The following is a 19,958-nucleotide window of genomic DNA, read 5'->3' as shown; positions in this document are numbered from 1 at the left end:
GATGGTTGTGAGCCACCATGTGGTTGCTGGGATTTGAACTCCGGACCTTTGGAAGAGCAGTCGGGTGCTCTTACCCACTGAGCCATCTCACCAGCCCCTGTCTCTATTAATCTTGTAAAATGAAGTTTAATGTGAGCTTCTCTGTAAGGGCAGGATGAGGCATGCAAGTGTGCCCGTCTGGAGGTCTCCTCAGGACTCACACTCTCCTTTGAAGCCATGTTTGCTGTTCTTGCAGCTGGAAGGTGATACCATCACTTTGAAGCCCCGGCCTTCAGCTGATCTAACCAACAGCAGCGCCCCATCTCCGTCCCACAAGGTTCAGCGCAGCGTCTCTGCCAACCCCAAGCAACGACGCTCCAGTGACCAGGGTATGTGCTCTTGGGACCTCAGGTCAGGGACACTTCCTCCTGAACTCTTACAGGCTCTTTGGCTATGCTTCATTTCTGGTTTAGCTCCTTTGTAATAGCATGGCGGTGGGCAGGTTAATAACTTCCCTCCATTTACATATGAAATGGAGTGATGATGCAAGAAAATGCCAAGCACGCAGTGGGTCTGCAGGAGACCTGTAGTCTTACCCATTTTACATCGCCCCATAGCCGTCCCTGCCATTCCCACCTCGAATTCCTACTCTAAGAAGACTCAGAGTAACAACGCGGAAAATAAGCGGCCTGAGGAAGAGACAGGGCGGAAAGCCAGCAGCACCGCCAAAGTGCCTGCCAGCCCCCTGCCTGGCCTGGACAGGAAGAAGAGCACTCCTACCCCCTCCACGGTAAGCCATGAGCACTACCCCAGTCCTGGCCTCCCTCCTGCCACTGATCTTCCTTGCTGAAGCCTGGCCCTTGGCTGTACCTGAGCTTACTGTAGAAAGTGGGCTACAGAGCAACTTGGGACAAGGGCATCCAGTGGTCCTGGGGAAGAGTCTGATTGGACAACACTGGTTCCTGTGAGACAGTACTTGCCCTCCATTTCCCACAGAACAGCGTCCTTTCCACCAGCACAAACCGAAGCAGGAACTCCCCACTTTTGGACAGGGCCAGCCTTGGCCAGGCCTCCGTCCAGAATGGTAAAGACAGGTGAGTGTCTGCACTGCTTACCATGCTCCTGGGGGCCACCTCTCACGGTGGGCAGCGGTCCTTGTCAGCAGCATCACCTTCTGCCTCTCCAGAGCAATGTCCCTGGAGTCCTGTCCTGGCTCTGTTCAGTCTAGCCATCCACCTTCCCTCCCTTTTCCATGCCATCCCTCCTGTCCTCTCACCTTGACATTGCCAAGCGTAGAGTACCAGTGAGCAGCTTGTTAAACTCTCTAGGTCTTGATCATGGCCAAGTCTAGAGTTGCTCATCTGTCTAGGTACATGGCTTTGTGTTTGGGACCCCAGCTCAGGACAGAGCCCAGAGTTCCCATCTGCGGGTCTCTCTGCTGAGGGCTTCATTGTGGCCTCAGAAGCAAAGTTCCCCACCTTGCTTGCCACCTTGCTTGGTATGTTACAATCCTGGCTCTTTTGAGCTTAATGAGTTTCTTCTTAGTAACATCCTGTCCTTTGTACCGAGGGAAGAATCCTTGTTCTCACATTTCCTAGGAGACCAGTGTGGCCCGGACACAGTGACCTCCTGTCAGCTTTTCCTCATTTTGGGTTTTCTCTTCCCAGGCTCTGGCCTAGCTGGTTGCTCACTCACGGAGCCCTCTACTTACAATGGCTTTTCCTTAGCTCTCCCTGCCTGGAGCTGCTCTCAGAGCCTGACCTGCATCTGCGAGGCTCCAGCTCTGACTCTGGTGCTGCCCTGCTTCCTAACCCAGGCGCTCTGTCTCCCCATAACCTGGCCTCTCGCTGCTTTTGTCTCCTAGCCTAACCATGCCAGGGTCCCGGGCCTCCACGGCTTCTGCTTCTGCCGCAGTCTCTGCGGCCCGGCCCCGCCAGCACCAGAAATCCATGTCTGCCTCCGTACACCCCAACAAGGCCTCTGGGTTGCCCCCCACGGAGAGTAACTGTGAGGTGCCTCGGCCCAGGCAAGTGTGCTGGGGTAGCTGATGCACTTGTCCCCTGGCCTGTCCCACCCCTGCCCTGCAGTTTCTTCTCACCTGGGGGTACTGCCTCATTTTTGTCAGCTTAGCTATAAGAAAATAGCTCTGTTTATACACCCACGAGCCTAGGACACAGATGATGTGATAGTAAGGCCTTCTCCTCGGTCCTCAGCAGGGGTGCAGGAAGCTCTCCTGAAGCTCCAGGTGGAAGGCAAAAGCCAGAGAGCTCGGAACCTCCTTAGCTTTCCTTAGGGCCCCTTGTAGGTCCAGGGCCAACTTTATCCAGCCTGTACTGCTTGCATACACGGGTCCTCCTGTCTCCCCTCCCTCCCTGCACCATCTCACTACTGTCCTCAATGGTCAGTCCCTTCCATCTGTGTCCTCTGTGATGGCTGCTTCCTGCCCTAGCATTCCCCATCCCCATCCCAGGGACTGCATGTGCTCAGTACTGGTGACTCCCTGTTCCTTACATATGCTTTTGCCCCTATCTCTTTACCATAGCACAGCCCCCCAGCGTGTCCCTGTCGCCTCCCCCTCCGCCCACAACATCAGCAGCAGTAGTGGAGCCCCAGACCGAACTAATTTCCCGCGGGGTGTGTCCAGTCGAAGCACCTTCCACGCTGGGCAGCTCCGACAGGTGCGGGACCAGCAGAATCTGCCCTACGGTGTGACCCCAGCCTCTCCCTCTGGCCATAGCCAGGGACGGCGGGGGGCCTCTGGCAGCATCTTCAGCAAGTTCACCTCCAAGTTTGTCCGCAGGTGAGAGGGGCTGGGAGCAGACCTTCCCACTTGCATGGTGGTTGGGATGGGGATAACAGAGCTGGGATTGGGGCCTCAGCAGGACTGAAAAATAGGGTTGTTTTCAACATCTCAGGCACCTAGACTCATCCTCTTAGGCCTTTCCCCAGCTCTTCTCAGGCACCCCTCATTCGATGGCCCCAAGCAGATGGGCGATGCCGCCTCCTCTCTAGGGGAGTGTGAACTCAGATGCTAAAATAAAAGCCCCCTCTTCTCTCCTGGGTTCCCATGGAAACTTATATTTGGTGACGCAGCTGCAAAGTCATGAGGCATGAGCCAGGCTGGGTTGACAGGATTTTCCTAGTCTGTTCTTGCTCCCTTTGACCAGGTAGATAATGTCTGGCTCTGACTATACTCTTCTGCCCAGGGTTCCCCAGGGCAGAGCCCACAAATGAAACTGGTTGCTGAGGGCTGCATTGGCCTCCTGCAGCTCCAGGGTTCCAGTGCCTTATTGGCCTAGACCCAGGTGGGGAATCTCTTCATGAGCCCCTCATGCCTGAGCCCTCATCATAGAGATGAGTGGTTTAAGGTGGCTTGGGATTAGCCATGAGATCTCCTGGGGGTACTTTGTCCCCTGAGAGCCAGGTGGGCCTTTAGAGCAGACCTACTAACCCTGCAGGGCGAACAGACTTCAAGCAGGACTCTAGGCTCGCTGAGCGGCTCTTCTAAAACTGGGGAGACCCTAGAACCTGGAAAGCCCACTCCCCATTGCTGTCCACATACCATCTTGTTGGTTTTTTGTTTTCTGTTTGTTTGTTTGATTGGGGTTGGGGTTTTTTTGTTTGTTTTTGGATTTTTTGGTTTTCGTTTTTTGTTTTATTTCCTTTTTTATTTTGTCTTTTTTGTTTGTTTTTTTTAGAAATCTGTCTTTCAGGTTTGCCAGAAGGTAGGCGTTGAGCCCGCTCTGTATGTCTGTATGTCTGTCTGTATGTCTGTCTGTTAGTCTGTCGGTCGGTCAATCTGTTGGTCCTGCCTCCATCACTAACTTCCCCCATTGGCTGATGCTTCCTGTCTTTCTGCTGACCTTGTATATGTGGACCTATGTCTGTTATCTTAAAGGGATGATGACTTCTCTGGTGGGGCCACAGCCCTAAGCTGATCCTTCTACCCCCTGCCCCTTCACACTGGCAGGACTTAGAATACATGTTCCCCTGAGAGGACATTTTAGGTCCCTCGGAGCAAATGGCTTTGAAAGTGAGGGGCCTCCCTTGGTCTGCAGGTGCTTGTCCTCAGAAGAGAAGAGAACTCAGGGACTCTCTCTCCCTTTAAGATTGTCTCCTCATACCCACCCAGGTTTGGGTCATATTGGGCTCCTTCCCCTTGTTGTGTGCATGCGCTACAAGTAAGCTCCACGGGGTTGAGGCGCATCTGGAATGGTATCTCATTTGGGGGTGCCCTCGGCTCGCTGAACCTCAGGGCTGTGACCTGTCTCCCATGGACTGTGGAGGTATTACAGGGACATTAGGGTCCCTTGGCTAGTCTGACTCCTCCAGGCCCCCCAAACCTTTGCCTCATGGATGTAGTATAGCACCCCCTTCTGGTGGATGCTGCAGAACTGACACAGCTCACCCTGGCATGGCATCTGGGCGCTCACGCTGCTCTCCTCTGGGCTGTTTCCTCCAGATGTCGCCTGAGCCTGCCAAAGAGCCAAGAGCTGGATATTCTCAGGCAGGGGTCATTCTGCCGCCAGGCCCTGGTGGAACAGCAGGAGGCCCACACCCTGCTCCTGCATCTCCCTTCCTGGGACAGAGCCTGGCTTGTTCAGCCTGGCCATGTCCTCTGCAGGCCTAGGTACGCCAGGTACTAAGCTGCAGACCGAGGGCCAGATTGGGAACTCTGGATTTGCCTGGCAGGTGCATTGGCTCCCCAGCTGAGGGAGAAATGGGCCAGATGTGATCTTGAGATATCCCTACCTACCCACCCCACCCACCCCAACTCAATGCATGGCTGCTGGGGGCTGCCCCACAGGGGCCTGGAGAGAGCAGCTGGAGCCCTTCCTTTGTACACCTGGGCCCTGCTCACAGTGTGCTCCTTGGCATCTGTGTCTTGTGTCTTCCTGCTCCTTTTACATGTGCTGCTGCTGCTGCTCTCTCCTCCTTCTCGTCCCTCCTCTTCCCTGTAGCCCCCAGTATTCCAGCTCTGGGCACCCATCTTCCTGGCAGGAGCTGGAGAAGCCGCTCAGCAGGGCCAGACCTCTTTCTCACCTCCCTAGAGCCCTGCCCAGCCCTTGCTTTGTGTGAGCAGCCAGCCTGGCAGCCAGCAGTAGGGCAGTCAGCACGGTGGCCTTGCCCACTGAGCCACAAGACCAGACCCAGGTGTCTGCCTGACAACACAGTTCTGTCACAGTAAGCCTCTTAAGGGGCTTTCCACCTTCTAAGACAGACAGTATGGCCTTTACCTCCATCTTCAAATTCTGACACCCCACTTATTAGCACAGAAATTTGCTCCCAGCCCTCATTCCAGTAGCAGGCATGAGCCTGGATGGATGCTGGAGGGGAAGCTGTTGGTGTTGGGCCATGTGCTGGGGCCATGTGCCTGCACAGCCACACCCTCCTCCCCCAGAGCTGGGGCTCCTTCCACCAGCACTGATCTCTGGGAATGTGGGGAGGGACAGCCCCCTTGGGGTTCCTTGTCAGGGGCAATCAGGCTGCCAGTGTGAGGCACTGCAGCATTGGCCTGCAGGTGACTGGCAAGTAGCATTTGGACGTGGGTCCTGCCCACCCACTGGTGACATGTCCCCTGACCCAACCTCACCTGGGTCTGCAGGGTGGAAGGAGCGAGAGATCCCAGACTAAACTCTTCCTCGCTCTGTTTTTTGAGGAACCTGAATGAACCTGAAAGCAAAGACCGGGTGGAGACGCTCAGGTGAGAGGGCTGGAGCCAGCCCAGGCCCGGGCCTGCCACAGCCTCCTGCTCCTCTCTTCCTCTTGCCGTTGGCTTTCTCTGGCAATTCTGCCCTGCCTCCTTCTTGAGGGCTCCTTTCCTCAGAGAATGTCCCTTTCTCAATGTACCTGCAGTAGTTCTGGACCCTGCTTGAGTCCTGGTGCATTACGGATCCAGAGCCCTGACAGGGAGGGGGCACTCCAGGTTCCTACCCCTGCTGGCCTCGCTGCTCAGCCTCATGGAGGACAGTCTGCTTGCTGCTGCTCAGTGCACTTATTTGCTGCCTGATCCCCTAAAAAAAAGAACCAGTAACAGCATGGACTGTCACCCACCCCAGCTGGCCTCTTCTCACCCCTCCATCCTGAGAGACAAGAGCCAGAGGCCTCCCATGTCCCAAGTGCCACTGCAGGACAAGGCACGGCTACTCCCTCTTCGGCTGCTGCTGCACTCTTTCCTGCTTTGCTCTCTGGTCTCAGGGTCTGTCTGCCAGGGTGGTTCCCTGTGGGTGGGATGTCTCGGCTCCCATCTTACGCCCTCTGCCCTCTCCACAGACCTCACGTGGTAGGCGGTGGAGGCACTGACAAGGACAAGGAGGAGTTTCGGGAGGCCAAGCCTCGCTCCCTGCGCTTCACCTGGAGCATGAAGACCACGAGCTCTATGGAGCCCAATGAGATGATGCGGGAGATCCGCAAGGTGCTGGACGCCAACAGCTGCCAAAGCGAGCTGCACGAGCGGTACATGCTGCTGTGCGTGCATGGCACACCAGGCCACGAGAACTTTGTGCAGTGGGAGATGGAGGTGTGCAAACTGCCCCGGCTATCTCTCAACGGTGTTCGGTTTAAGCGGATATCGGGCACTTCCATGGCCTTCAAAAACATTGCCTCCAAAATAGCCAATGAGCTGAAGCTTTAACAGGCTGTCAGGAGGGGCAGCAGAGGCCCACCAGTGGACTTGGCTGCTTGGGCCAACCCTGCATCCCCCTGGGAGAAACTGCAGGATGAATTGGTGTGTCTCCCCTGCTGGCACTTGTCCCCTTCAAGGCCCTTCTCAAGTTTTTTCTTCCATGTTTGTGGGGGATGGGAAGTGGTTCTCCTTCCCACATTCACCCCTGCCCAGAGGTCCCTCCCTTCCCCTTTCCCCCTACAGGAGGCAAAGGAAGGGGAGTGGGCGGGGGGGGGGCAGGGCTCCCCCTCGGTACTGCGGTTGCACAGAGTATTTCGCCTAAACCAAGAAAATTTTTATTACCAAAAAAAAACAAAAAAAACAAAAAAAAAAACAAAACCCAGCGGCCACCTTTCCTCCCTGCCCCATTGGGACAGTCAAGACTGGATCTGTGGGGCTCCTGGGAGGGTGGCTCAGGGCTGGAACACTCTCAGGCAAGAGTGGTGGAGTTCCCTGGCAGGCCCTCCGCCAGGCCCACTTTGGGCTTCTCCCCTCTCCCCACTTCTTTCCCCCTTCAAGCGACCCACCAGAGGTGGCCTTCCCCTGCCCCCAAGCCCTTGGGCTACAGGCCTACACTGAGGCCCAGTGGGGGTACTGCACAGCCTGGAGAGGGTGGGCGGTGGGACCCTGGCTCCCTCCACACCATATCCTCTGTCCTTTCCCAGAGCTGGGCACTTCCTTCAATGAGCTGCTGTGGGGACATGGTTCCCCTTCTCAGAAGTCTGTGCCATCTTCTCCCACCTCTCCGGGTGGAAGGCAGGCGGGCTGACCCCGGTACTGGTAGAGGGGAGGGGAATGGGCCATGGGCTCTCAGCCCCCAGGGGGCAGCTTGGGAACAGGGACACAAGCTTCTCCGTTCTGCGTCTTTGTCTGAAAGCACAGCCCCTCACCATCCCCACTGCTTCCCCTTCCTTGGCATTAATCTGGGCACCGGTCTCATCTCACAGCCTTGCCTTTTCTTCCTGGCATTGCCGCCCCTCCTCTCAGGAGACTGTCCAGGGCCCCCATGGCTGCCTGGCGGAAGGCTGGATTGGGCGGCAGAGCCAGGAGTCTCTTGTCCTCCACAGGGTGGGGCAAATTAACTCCTGCTTGATAACCTCCGAGGCCAGTGTGAGAATGGGTGACTGTAGGCGCTTGGCTGGTGGTGGCCCCTGCATCCCTTAATTTATTTCTCTGCTTTCAGTTCTTGAGAAATTGGGGAAGTCCTACAGAGGCTGCCCCTGCCCTCACCTGAGTTGTACATTTATTTTGGGATGGGTTATTTTTTATTTTTATTATTATTATTGGTTTTTTTTTGTTTGTTTTTTTGATTTATGACAATTCCACTCTTGGCCCCAGTTGTTGTCCTGTCACTCCTTTCCCTGTCCATCACCCTGGCTCCCAGGCCAGGCTCAGCAACATATTGAGTCTTGGGTTCCAGGAATAAACCTTGCCAACCTCAACCCTCCAGACCCATGCTCCACTGGCTATGGCTCAGACCAAGGGCTCCTCCTCTCCCCTCTTGCCCTATGGAACAGCCCGGGTGCTCCAAGGGAGCCAGGAGGGCATGGCTTGGCTCCCAAGATAAGGGGTCGGGGCCAGGACACCCAGGCAAGGTGGCTCCTCCCTGCCTAGCCCCCTCTCCCCCACCCTGCACTTAGTTTCTCCTCTGGATCAAACACGTAATAAAGAGAATGTTTGGAATCTGAGCTGCTGCCTCCTGTTCCTTCTCCCTGCTGGGCGGGGACCCAGTCCACACCCCGCACCCCTGGGCAAGATGTGGCCTTGCCTGCCTGGCAAAAGAGAATTGGTTACTGTCTAGGTCCCGGTGGAGGCCAATGCTGGGTGGCCAGTTGCCTCCACCCACAGCACACATGAAAGACTCATACATTCAAGGTTGCATTTATTTCTTTTTTAAAAATGTTGAAAAATAAACCCATGTCTGTGTAAGTCCCCAACCCTTCTTTCTCCAAACTTTTGGGGGTGGACAAAGTGGGTCTCCTCACAGCTCCCCAACATTCTTCCCACCAGGCTTCTGCCATCCCCACCCCAATTCCCTTCCACTGCACCTGACTTATTGCTAAAAAGAAGGAAAGGTGAATGAGGCCAGCTAACATCCTGTCCTCTCCCCCATCCCCCAGGCTAAAGTCACTACCCACACACAAAGGGTAGGCCCAGAGGCCAAGCCCTCTGCAGGCAGGCAGGCAAGGAGGCAGCCATTCCAGTCACAGCCAGGAAGCAGGAGTCCCTGCAGGCCCTGAGATCTAGCCCCTGGCTGGGGGTTTACAAGCTCAGCTGCCAGGAACACATGCAGAACCCACAGGTCCAAGCTGTGCCAACTGGCAGCTCTGGGTATTTGAAAGACCTGGCAAGATCCCTAGTCCCTTCTGTCCTTAGTGCTGCCAGAGAGATCCAGCCAAGGGGTTCAGGAGCCTCTGGGCAGTGGAAGATTCAGGGCTCAAAGTGAGGGTGCAGGGGGCTCCAAAGGAGCTCCAACCAGGGTAGGTGGAGGTTGAGGACCAGGGCGGGCACTGTGGCGAGAGGCAGCCAGGGCAGGGCGGATGAGCGGTGGTGGGGGCTGGTTGGGGGCCAGCCGAGGCTGCAGGAAACGGCCCTGCTGCAGGGGAGGCGGCTGACGGAGCAATGTGGGAGCTGTGGGCAGAGGTGGCCTCAGCAGCGGGGGTGGCTGGGAAAGCGAGGTGGGCGGTGGAGGTGGGGGTGGTGCAGGGGGTACTGATCGGGGTACTGATGTTGAGACAGATGTAATCTGGACCTGAGGGGAGAGAAAAGGGTGAGGAGACTGCTCCTGCGCACACTCAACATCTTTAGAGACTCACCTCTCCTCCCTGGAGACTAACCCCCTGCTTCTCACCTCATCATCTTCTTCTAGGGCTGTGGCTGGTACAGGAGCCCCTCGCCTGGCCTCTTCTGTGGGGACCGGAGCTGCGGGGGCCCCATCCTGCTCAGCCTCCCATTCCTGCAGCACCTCTTCCAGGTTGAAGCGGCGACGGTAGCTCACAAAGAAGGTCTTCACTTGGGTCAGAGTCTTGTTCCCAATCACCTCTGCAATAGCCCCAAAGTCTTTGCCATATCTACGAATAGCTGCAAGGGTCAAAAAAGGCAGACTGTAAATGTACCTCAGAACTGTTTGCCTCCATCTACCTTCAGCTCCTGCAAAGGTAAAAGGTCTCTAGGGTTCTTGGACTCGCCACGACTCGCCATGGCCTGACCCACCTTGAACAGCCAGAAGTTGCTCATCAGTGGTCCAGCGAGAGTTGAACTTGGTATTGGCCTGGAAAGCAAGGAATATAAAAAAAACCATTAAACTCAAAATATGCAAAGGGAGGGAGGGGATCGAGAGATGGTCCAGCAGGTAAGAGCACTGGCAGCTCCAGCAGACTAACAACCATCTAAAACCTAGGGTACCTGGTGCCCTCTTCTGGCCTCCATGGGCAGCGAGTATATGTGGGGCACTTACAAAGACACAGAGAGACATTGATACAGGAGACAAAAGCAGATAAAGGCTAAGCCTCTAAGCCTGTTTGTGGATCCCCAAGATCCACACATAGGCTGGGCAGTGGTGGTGCACGCCTTTAATCCCAGCACTAGGGAGGCAGAGGCAGGCAAGGCCAGCCTGGTCTACAGAGTGAGTTCCAGCACAGCCAGGGCTATACAGAGAAACCCTGTCTCAAAAAACAACAACAACAAAAAAAGATCAGAAAACTCCCAAGTTATTCTCTGACCCCCACATAAGCACTAAGGCTCCTGTCTGTCGCCCCATCCGACCCCACTGCACCCAAGTTAATAAATGTGAAAAGGTGTTTTGGAAAAAAAAAAATGTGTGCTTCCTAGGCCGACTCCCTTCCCCATTCCTGTCCTGCCTCTGAGGGAACCCCCCTTTTGTATCCAAGTAAACAGAAGAGCCTTACCTCAGGGGGGCGGAGAGGGTCAATGCCGCCCTCCAGTGCTTGGCGGAGGCTGCTATTAGTCTGCTTCATGCTCTGGACCTACAAAGGCCAAAAAGGCAAGCAGAGCATGCACCTCCCTCTGCATCCCATGAAGGCCAGCGCCACCCAAGTCCTTCCCTGAGTAAAGCTTCCACCATCCCACTACCACCCTGCCCACTCCTCCCTCAAAACCTTGGGACACGGTGGCAGGGTTTTGTTGTTTTGGCCTTTTGGTTTTTTTGAAGGACCCACGGCCTCAAACTTGCTATAGAGCAGAGACTGGCCTTGAACTCCTAATTCTCCTGCCTCTCCTCCCAAATACTGGGATTACAGTGACTGCACAGCACCCAGCTTTATATTTGAGACCAGGTCTTGCTTGGGGCTTGCAGAAGACAGAGGGACAAGACAGGCAGGTAAAAGTGCTTGCCACGAAATCAGTTGAGACTTGAGTTTGATCCTCAGAACAACTTACATAAAGGCAGAAAGGAAGAACCAGATGGGGGCTGTGGCACACATGCTGATACACACATCATCCATGCATGCATACGTACACCTGGCATACACTTTCTTGCCACCAATTCTGACCTGAGTTTGATCCCTAGTACCTACCTACTAGAAAGAACCAACTCCCCCAAATCACCTGACTTCTACACCATGGCATGTGTGAGCCCCTGCCTCCCTCCCCCACAAACACACAAAATAACAAAAAAATGAAATAGTGTATTCCCCAGATAGCCTCAAGTTCACTATGTAGCAAAGGATAGTCTCCTGGTGGGTTTTTTGTTTTTTGTTTTTGGTTTTTGGTTTTCAAAACAGGGTTTCTCCATGTGGCCCTGGCTGGCTATCCTGGAACTCACTCTGTAGACCAGGTTGGCCTGGAACTCAGAAATCCACCTGCCTCTGCCTCCCGAGTGCTGGGATTAAAGGCGTGCGCCACCACGCCCGGCCAAGGATAGTCTTCTATGTTTAATGCCTAAAGGGCTAGAGTAGCTCAGTGGGTAGTGTTAGTATGCACAGTCCCCAGCAGTTCATCAACAGGGCATGATGGTACATGCCTGTAATACCAGCACCTGGACGGTAGAAGAAAGTCAGGAACTCAAGGTTTGAGTCTGGCCTGGGATATATGAATCCCTGTTCTCAAAAAAGGCCAGGGAGCTGGCCAGACAGGCAGATAAAAGTGCTTGCCAAAAAGCCTGAAGACTTGAATTTGATTCCCAGACTCATGTAAAAGTAGAGAGAACCACGTGAGCTTTGTGGCACGCGCGCGCACACACACACACACACACACACACACACACACACACACACACACAGCAGAAAAGAATGTCGTTATGTCCCTGACAATGGGACAGAACCAGGCTTGGCACTGCACCACTCCCCTTATACCTACACTGCCCCATACAGGTCTCAGGAACCGATGACCCCCTCTGCATGGTTCCCTTTCCTTGGGCCCCCACCTGGCGCTTAAGAGAGATGAGCTGTGAGTCAAGACCTCGGAGTGTGAGGTTAGCAAGGTCTGGGCTTCCAGATACTGCAGTGAGGCCTTCAGGACTCAGGTACATGCCCTTGGGCGGACGTCTCCGAGTTCGAAGTGGGTGGTGGCGATACTGGGATACCTGAACCTCCTTCTTCCCGGGGCCAGGCCGTGCATTCAGAGGTCTGGACGGCAGAGGCTGAAGGGAGATATTATCATGTGCAGTCCAAGGACAAGCTGAGGGGCGGGCAGGGTAGAGCAGTTAGGGATCTCACCTCTCGCTTGGGGTCTCCAGTATCCGGTTCTCCCTCACTCACAGCTCCTCGTCCCTCTTCTAGCTCATCACTGCTGACACAGAGCCAAACAGAAAATGAGGGAAGGCCCAACCCAGAATACTGTCAGCCCCCTACCCCCTTCCCTGTGCCAGCAACCCCCACCCCCACCTGTCTTCTTTGTCCTTGCGGCCACCCAGCCGCCTGGCCTGCCTGTCCATCACACTAGTTCGACTTCGGGTCTTCTTCCAAGAGTAGTAATACTTCACCAGGCTGGGAATCACCTTGTCAGGTAGCTGGGGAGGCAAGGCCAGAGACAGGAGTCCACCTGAGACTCTGGCCCCAGGTAAGCTGTCTGGGACTAAAGGGCTGAGGAGCACTCAAGGGACCATGAACACAGGCGTACCATCTGCTGGATCCGCTGGAAACACTTGCCGTGGAACCCAAAGGCCTGTTCAAACAGCACCTTGTCCTCGACGGTCCACTCATCAGGGAAGGGAGTGAAGTTGGCTAGGTCAGCCAGTGATTTCTCCACATCGTGTTTATGCCACAGAAGCATGCCGAGTGCCTGGTCCAGGACAGAAGCCACTCAGGTTCTGCCACGGCAGCACTGACTGCACTGCCCGGTGGTCCCCACTCCCATCCCTCAGGGCCCCCACCCACCTGCTCAATGTTGTAGCCATGCTTCTCCTTGGCCATTGCGATGTACTTGTCAACTGCAGGGGTAAAGATGAGGGTCACACGGAAGCCCCACAGGAAAGACCACTTGTCACCCTACAGCCCCCTACCAGACTCCACGTACATGGGACTAACCACTGAGCTGGCCTGAGGAGGGCAGGAGCTAAAACCCTGTTCCTGAGACTGAACATGACCCGGGCCCAGCGCACTCACGTTTAGCATCTGATACACAGTGGTTGGGGGACCACACCAGCATTCCCTTCAGCTCCTTGTTGCTATAGCGCGCAGGGCTCTCTGAAAGGAAGAGCGGAATTAGCCGGGTGGCACTCACAGAAACAGGAGACCACTGAGCAACACAGTCAAGCGGGGAGGTGAGGCCCAGGAGGGAAGGAGGAGCCGAGACCCAGACAGGAAGGCAGAGCAGGAAAAGTAACAGAGCCACGGGGCCACCCACCCCGCCCACCGCCTGTCCCTCAAGCAGGAGCCAGCCAAGAGTTCCCAGGTGGGGCTGCAGGCCAAGCCATCAGCCTCCACCCCTCCCTGCCGCCTTCCCTCCCTCCATGTCTGTCCTGCCACTCACCAGGCTTGCACTCCGGAATTACTGCTTGGTAATTGGTTCCAACTCGGATCATGCTGTCTGTGGAGCCAGAGGAGGCAGTCAAGACTCCAGGGAAGTAGGAGGGTATGCTGAGGGGAGGTAGCTGATCTGGGGTTCTCCTTCCTGACCACTCAGGGACCCCACCATCCAGGAGACTCACTTTTTCTTTATAGTGCCCCCAGCTACCCTCCGATAGAAGGGACTAGGAGAGTCAGACCCTGCCTAGTCATGGCCATGGGGGGGAAGGGCGGTTAGGAGGACACTTTTAAAGCCCAGGCCAGAGCAAAGTGCTTTGTTCTGGCTGGGGGGTAGGAGCTTGGAGGGCTGCCCCTAGGTCTGGACCACAGCCTTGCAGGGAGCTCGGGGCTCCTCCCCACCACATGGGCTTCACAGCTCCGCATGGAGGTGTCTTCTCAGTACCTGGTCCAATCAGACCTCAGTCCCCTGCAAGGCTGCAAGGTATAAGGACCCAATCCATCCAAGTGAGGCATCCTAAGCTCCCTCAGCGACTGAGGGTAAAGGGGAGGTGGGTGGTCAAGGGCCCAGCCTGTAGATTTCCTGTGCTGGCAACACCAGGCACGAGAAGGCTGAGGTTGCAATCCAGGAGCGGCAGAAACCATCTGTGGTTCGGAACTCTCCCCCGCCCCACCTTCCATGATCCCTCCCCGGACCAGCGCGCCTTTAACCCTAGGCCACCAGGCTCACCATGAGAGTGCTCCTCCTCGCTGCTGTCATCCTCCGAGTGCGGCTGTCCGCCGTTGGGTGCCGTCTTGGCCCGACTTCGGGACAAGATCCCCGAGCCCGCACTGGGCTTCTCCATTACTGAGGGCATTACCCTACCCGTCAGCCCCGAGGGGCACGGGATCCTTTGGAGAGCGCAGGAGCTTGCCGCGCTTGCCTCGAATGCTGCGCTCGGCCCGGCCTGGAGGGGTCGCCACTGAGGCTACGAGAGGCAGGAGGTCAGCGTGGCTAGGGTCCGGGAGGTCGGGGCCCCGGAGGGCAGCCCTAACGCTCACTGCGACCCCCACGGGCGAGGACGGCAGAAAAGTTTGTGAAGAAGTGGGGATACGGGGAGAAGACGGCGCGGCCGGGGGCACGCTCGCTCCGTGCGCCCCTCGGGGCTGGTTCTTCCTCGGGGGAGAGTCGGGGCGCGCTGCCCTCGGGGAGCCCCGGAGCCGCGCCGCGCGCCTGCCCACGCTGTTTGGCCAGCAAGGGCTGCCGCGCAGTGGCCGCCGCAGCTGACTCCGCGCCCCTCGGCTGTGCTGAGGATGCCCCGATCCCCAACGGAGGTAACCCTGCCCGACCCGACCCCACGGCAACCACGCCAGCCGGCTGGAGCCCCGGCGGCAGGACGGCGCGCACGGCGTGCGGCGCTGGAGCAGAGTTGCCGGGAGGCGGGCGGAGCGCAGCCGCGGGCGCCGCCTCGCACCCTCCCCGGCGCGCTCGCTCGCCCCGCCGCGCTCGCGCTACCGCCGCTCGCTCGCCCGCTCTCCGCCGCCGCTCGCTCCTCGCGCACACAATGAAGCTGCTGGCAGGGAAGTAGTGCCGGCTGCGGCCTCAGCACCCCTCCCCCAGCCGATGCCTCCGCCAGCTGAACATCTGGCCCTGGGGTGGGAGGGAGGGCCCGGGGGGCGGGGCCTGGGGCCGGGGCTAGACCTCCAGGGGGTGGGGTCAGGACCGGAATGGGGCGCACGTACCCCCCCCAGGGAGCACCCTTGGTGTCCCTGAGTTCTCAGACTTGGCCCTTTTGGGTAGACCCCAGTGCCCCCCAGGAGAAGCCCGGGGTCAGCCCCACCCACAAGCACACCGGTTCCACACACTACTGGTCTCTGGTTACTGTGGCCTGCCCCGGGGGCCCAGAGGCCGCCTGTCCGACCGCCCGGGTGGAGCCCAGCTTTTCCTTCCATTTCCCTTCCTGCCAAGGAACTCCCTGCCCCCCCTTCCGCAGGGGGACCCCCCCCCCTTCATGCGCCCTTGGGGGCCAAAGCGGATGGGAGGCCGGACAGGAGCAAGATGCATTTCTTCAAGAGCCACTGGGCTAGAACCTGACTTCTGCTGGGTGTGTGGGTCCCCAGGGGTCACCTTAGTGTCTTTCAACTGCTGCAGTCTGCACCCAAAACAGTAGTATCAAAGACTGAGGAATGAGTATGAAAGGTGTAGGGCAAGTTCTGAGCTGAAAGGGGCGAGCTCCTCACTGGGTTCACTGTCACCCCAGCTGGAAGCAGCATCCCCCCTCCCTCCCCCCCCCCCGGACAGGCACAGGCAGAGTGACAGACAGGGAAGCGGGTTGGGAGGCACAGACGGAGTTGGGGGAGGGGGTGGGCAGAGACTTTCAAAGCCAGACCCAGCCACCCTGCCAGGCACACAAAGAGCCAGCGCACTCACCGGCAGCAGCTCGAAGCCTGTGAGCTGCGCCTGTGCCCGTCCCCGCCGCCTGGGGCACGTGCTGCAGCTCACACAGGCCGAAGCCCCCGCCCGCCGTCCCTCCCACGGGGAGCCCGGACTCCTGGACACGCCTCTACCCGGGCACACCCGCTATGCCCAGATCGAGCCGAGCCTGCACGCGCACCCTCCTCTCCCTTCCCTTCCTTGGCCACTCTGTAATCAGATTCCTAAATTTAGAAGCAGCCCTGGCCCCAACCGGGGATCCCTGCCCCCACCCACTGGCTGTGGCCGACCGGCCCGGGTCCTGTGGTCAGGCCACGACCTGGCTGGGGCATCCTGTTCCTGGGGGCTCCTTGCCTGCGGCCGGTAGAGTCAGACACGACCCCGCCCGACTTCAGCACTGTCCGGCCACATAGGGCCACCCAGTCAGCGGCCACGTTGCCCGCCACACCTTGGGCCAGGGTTATGGGGCCTTTTTTCCTCTCCTTAAATCATGAGCTGGGCACCAAGCCCCAGGGTGGGGAGATCTGGGACAAAGAAAGAAAAAAAAAAAATGAACCAGAGGCAATCTGAGCTGAAGGGGTCTGTTCCAAGAGGCAAAGTGACTTCCAGTAGCCCCTAGAAGTGAGTGGCATGGAGCCAGACCTGTCCCCAATACTTGTCCTAGTAGTGAGGTGCTCCTATTTCAATCCCTTCGCCTGGCTAACAACCATTGTGCACACCGCACTCTCCTATGATGGCGTCTTTCTTGCTTCTGGCACCCATTAGTCAAGGCTTCTATTGGGTCCCCCCTCCTCCACTTGCCTCCTTCCATAAGAGAACCTAGGATCCTGGGCCAAGACCCTACCCACCCCAGGCCTCAAGCATCAAGCTTAGTTCTTGTTTCAGTCCTCCAGGGCTGCCCCAGGTGCCCCAGCACAAGGCCTAGAGAAGATCCCAAGCCACGGGCTTCCCTCCTGCCTCGCGGCCACTTCTCCCACACACTGGGACCCAAAACTGTTCTCACTTAGCCCTGGAGCCAGCCCCCGCCCCCGCCCCCACCCACCCACACACACCAAAGGAAGAGCATGCTCTAGGGTGGGGGCAGGGCAGGCAGGTTTTATTATTTATTTATTTATTTATTTTTGAGGTAAGAGGGCTGTCTGAGAGCCCTGATATAGTGAGCCTTCTGCCAAGGAGACACACAACACAGGAGGGGCATCAGAGTTTAGGGACAACTGTGGGGGCCACAGAGTGCAGAAGTGGCTGGTTTCCAGTGATGTAGTTCACCCTCAAGCTGCAAGGGCGCAGGAGAGAGGCAAGGTCCCACCCCTCCCACCTGCTGCAGCCGCCCCCTCCCCAGCTGGCCCCCTCTTTTGTGAGAAGGCACACAAAGGACAAGGGGCCCCGGCCGGTCTGGCCATCTGCTCCTAGCAGCCTGAAGGCTCTTAAAGAGACAGCTCCCCTTCCCTTGCGGCCCTGGGACTGTGGGGTGTGGCTGTGCCACAGAACCCAGTCCAGGCGGTACCCCAGGTCCCACCCACTCTAGTTCCCCAGGTACTAAGGTCAGGAATCTCCTTCCCTCCGGCATGGGGTGCAGAGGTGCCACGTGGCCAGGGAGATGGGGTATGATAAGGGAGAGAGCCAGCCAGAGACCAGCCCCTCCTCTCATGCAGCCTGAGGAAGCTCAGAAGCAAGCAGCAAGAACCTCACCTCCCTGAGGCCACCTGCAAGCCTGGCTAGAGCTCAGGTCTCCCGGGAATGCTCTCCCGCCATTTTGACGGATGAGCTTCTACTCTTGGCCCACGGGGAGGGAAGGCGAACACACACGACAGCGCCCTGCCTTCTTAGGGATGCAAGCCAGGGCCCAGCCTGCCTCACGGCAAGCCCAAGCCCACAGCCAGGCACATTTATCCCCTGTGCTCTTCCTGATGAGGGATATGGGGCCTTGCTTGGCCCCCGTACAGGTCTCTGCCTGAAGCGTGCCTCTCTTGCCTAGACTCTGAAAGGCTCCTGGGCCCTCAGATCCCGAGGAAAGTCTACTCTCCAGGCAGATCAGAGCATCTCATCGATTTACCACTTGGTTCACAGACACAAACGTGCTTGATAGCTCGTCCTTGTCTTCACGGCTATGTTCTAAGAGACGAGCATACAGCAGGCACTCAGCATTTGCTGAAGGAAATAGCAGACTTGAGGAGCTGTCTTTCCCCTTAGCTGAGCTCCTGTGTGCTAGACCTGCTGGGCATCCTGCCTCCTCCCTCTTCAAGGTGAGGCAGAGGGACAAGGGTTGAGCAGGGATGCTGGGAAAGAAAAGGAAGGGTGACCTTGGGTGAGCCACCGGGCCTCCCCTCCTCTCAAAGGCGGGGGCAGCTCCAGCCAATCCCTAATCTGCCAGCCCTGCCAGACAGACTGGGACTGTCCTGAGCAGAGGCTGGAGGCTGGCTGCTGTGGTGTGGTGCCTGGGACCCTCGCCAGGCCCTCAGTGGACACAGCCAAGGGGCTAAACTTGGGGAGGGCGGCAGGCTGGTAGGCCTAGTGTGGAGGAAGGAGAGTGGGGGACCCAGGCAAAAACCTGGTAGAGCAGTGGGGGAGGAGGAGAGGCTCCTCAGAGGAACTGGATGGGGGAGGAGTCCCAGAGTGGAAGCAGCATAGGGAGTTCTTCTTGGCCCCTCCAGTGTCCCTCAGACAGGAATGCTTCCTTCAGAGCCCTATGTGCCCCCTGGGGGCTTCCTGGCAGGCTGGGAACCCAGGGTGTTTCCTCCCTCTCTCTGGGCCCTGTTGGGAGCAACACTCCCTCCAGCAACACCCACCCCACCCCCACTTGTGCAAAAATATGATAATGAGAGGTGACAGAGGTGACAATCCAGTGTTTGGCACAACTTCAGCTCAGGCTCAGGGGGCTCTGGGCCAAGCAGAAGTAGTTATGAACTCGGAGATTTGGACCCCAGGTTTCCTGACCCCCAGGGCAGGGCTGGGGGGAGATCTGATACCTGGAGCCAAGCGCCTGGAGCACTAAAGGGGGATGGGTCTGAAGGTCTTGGTTGACAGACAGAAAAGCCACAGAGGTCTCCCAGACTGCATAAGAGGCAGCTGCCAGCTCCAGTAGGCTGCTTGAGTTCCAGAAGCTTTTAGAAGTAGACGGCCCCTCACCCTCACCTGGAGAACAGCTGCGCCCTCTAGCGGTGGCAGTCCAGCCCAGACTTCCCCGGGGCATGTGTCCTCCCAAGGAGGCTGAGTATAGCACCCTGGGGATCCAAGTTCCTGGACTGGGGACCGACCTGGCCATTGGTGCCCAGCCACCTACCCTGGGCCATAGGAGCCACTGAAGCTTAGATTCATTCCCAGTAAGTCCTTCCCCAGGGCTACCCAGAACCTCTCAGAGGGGAACATGCTAGACCAAAGCAAGGCAGGGGCTCCAATCTAGGGTGACTCCCAACGGTGTTCCTTGCTTGCTGTGTGGTCATAAATGGACGACTTGCCCTCTCTGACCCTCTGCTCCTCCACTCCTAAAAGGGAGTAAGTTTTCACCTCATCATTTATTAAGGAGGATCCAATAGCATCTCAGGTGGAATACAGCAAGCAAATCCTTCAATACTGCTTGTCTTGTAGAGCCAAGATCCCACACAGCCCCCCAGCAGGCAAGTGAGAGGCTCAGTGCTGCATGAAGTAGCCCACACACTGTGAACCAGCTGAAAGCCATTGCCTCTGGTCTAATGGACCCACAAAGGGACTCCTTGGTCCTCCTTGGTGACATCAGACCAACTGCAGCTTCCTTGTAGATTTACCAACAATTCCAGATTCCTACCTCAGTGATCCTGCTAGCCCGTCATGGACACATAGGTGGATACAATGTCTTTAATGCTTCCTCCACTGTGGCCTGCTTCCATTCAGTCACCTTCCATGGCTCCCTATTGTCTTCTGGCAAAGCTTGCCCAGCCTGGTACTAGAAGGCTTTCTTAGCCTGTGCCTTGTCCAGCCAAAGGGGGTCCGTTAACCACCCCCA

The 19,958-nt window shown here is 57.3% G+C and overlaps 2 protein-coding genes across 11 annotated transcripts in view; one reads left to right on the top strand and one right to left on the bottom strand.

Moving 5' to 3' along the window:
* Mark2 (microtubule affinity regulating kinase 2) overlaps positions 1 to 8,331 on the top strand; it is a 65,859-nt gene extending 57,528 nt beyond the window's left edge. For 3 of the 10 annotated variants that reach the window (XM_029543861.1, XM_021218738.2, XM_029543880.1), the window contains exons 12-20: positions 236 to 368; positions 597 to 769; positions 976 to 1,073; positions 1,844 to 2,005; positions 2,522 to 2,779; positions 3,678 to 3,704; positions 4,442 to 4,609; positions 5,639 to 5,683; positions 6,253 to 8,331. In XM_029543861.1, the coding sequence (XP_029399721.1) occupies positions 236 to 368; positions 597 to 769; positions 976 to 1,073; positions 1,844 to 2,005; positions 2,522 to 2,779; positions 3,678 to 3,704; positions 4,442 to 4,609; positions 5,639 to 5,683; positions 6,253 to 6,613 (1,425 nt within the window). In that variant the 3' untranslated portion in view covers positions 6,614 to 8,331. The remainder of the gene's footprint in view (positions 1 to 235; positions 369 to 596; positions 770 to 975; positions 1,074 to 1,843; positions 2,006 to 2,521; positions 2,780 to 3,677; positions 3,705 to 4,441; positions 4,610 to 5,638; positions 5,684 to 6,252) is intronic. The other 7 variants (XM_021218746.1, XM_021218754.2, XM_029543862.1 and 4 more) reach the window with 6 other exon arrangements.
* Positions 8,332 to 8,508: 177 nt separating this feature from the next.
* On the bottom strand, positions 8,509 to 15,107 carry Rcor2 (REST corepressor 2). The gene is made up of 12 exons (XM_029543888.1): positions 14,297 to 15,107; positions 13,574 to 13,630; positions 13,207 to 13,287; positions 12,979 to 13,031; positions 12,722 to 12,883; positions 12,487 to 12,611; positions 12,319 to 12,388; positions 12,027 to 12,242; positions 10,552 to 10,629; positions 9,857 to 9,914; positions 9,495 to 9,724; positions 8,509 to 9,395 (listed from the first exon to the last, which is right to left on the bottom strand). Exons 1-12 carry the CDS (start codon positions 14,421 to 14,423, stop codon positions 9,081 to 9,083), a joined length of 1,572 nt encoding a protein of 523 aa, XP_029399748.1. The 5' UTR covers positions 14,424 to 15,107; the 3' UTR covers positions 8,509 to 9,080.
* Between the last annotated feature and the right edge of the window lie 4,851 nt (positions 15,108 to 19,958).

The sequence above is a fragment of the Mus pahari genome, chromosome 1 (assembly GCF_900095145.1).
Source record: "Mus pahari chromosome 1, PAHARI_EIJ_v1.1, whole genome shotgun sequence".
Taxonomy (NCBI): Eukaryota; Metazoa; Chordata; class Mammalia; order Rodentia; family Muridae; genus Mus; species Mus pahari.
This window is presented reverse-complemented; position numbering and strand designations above follow the sequence as displayed.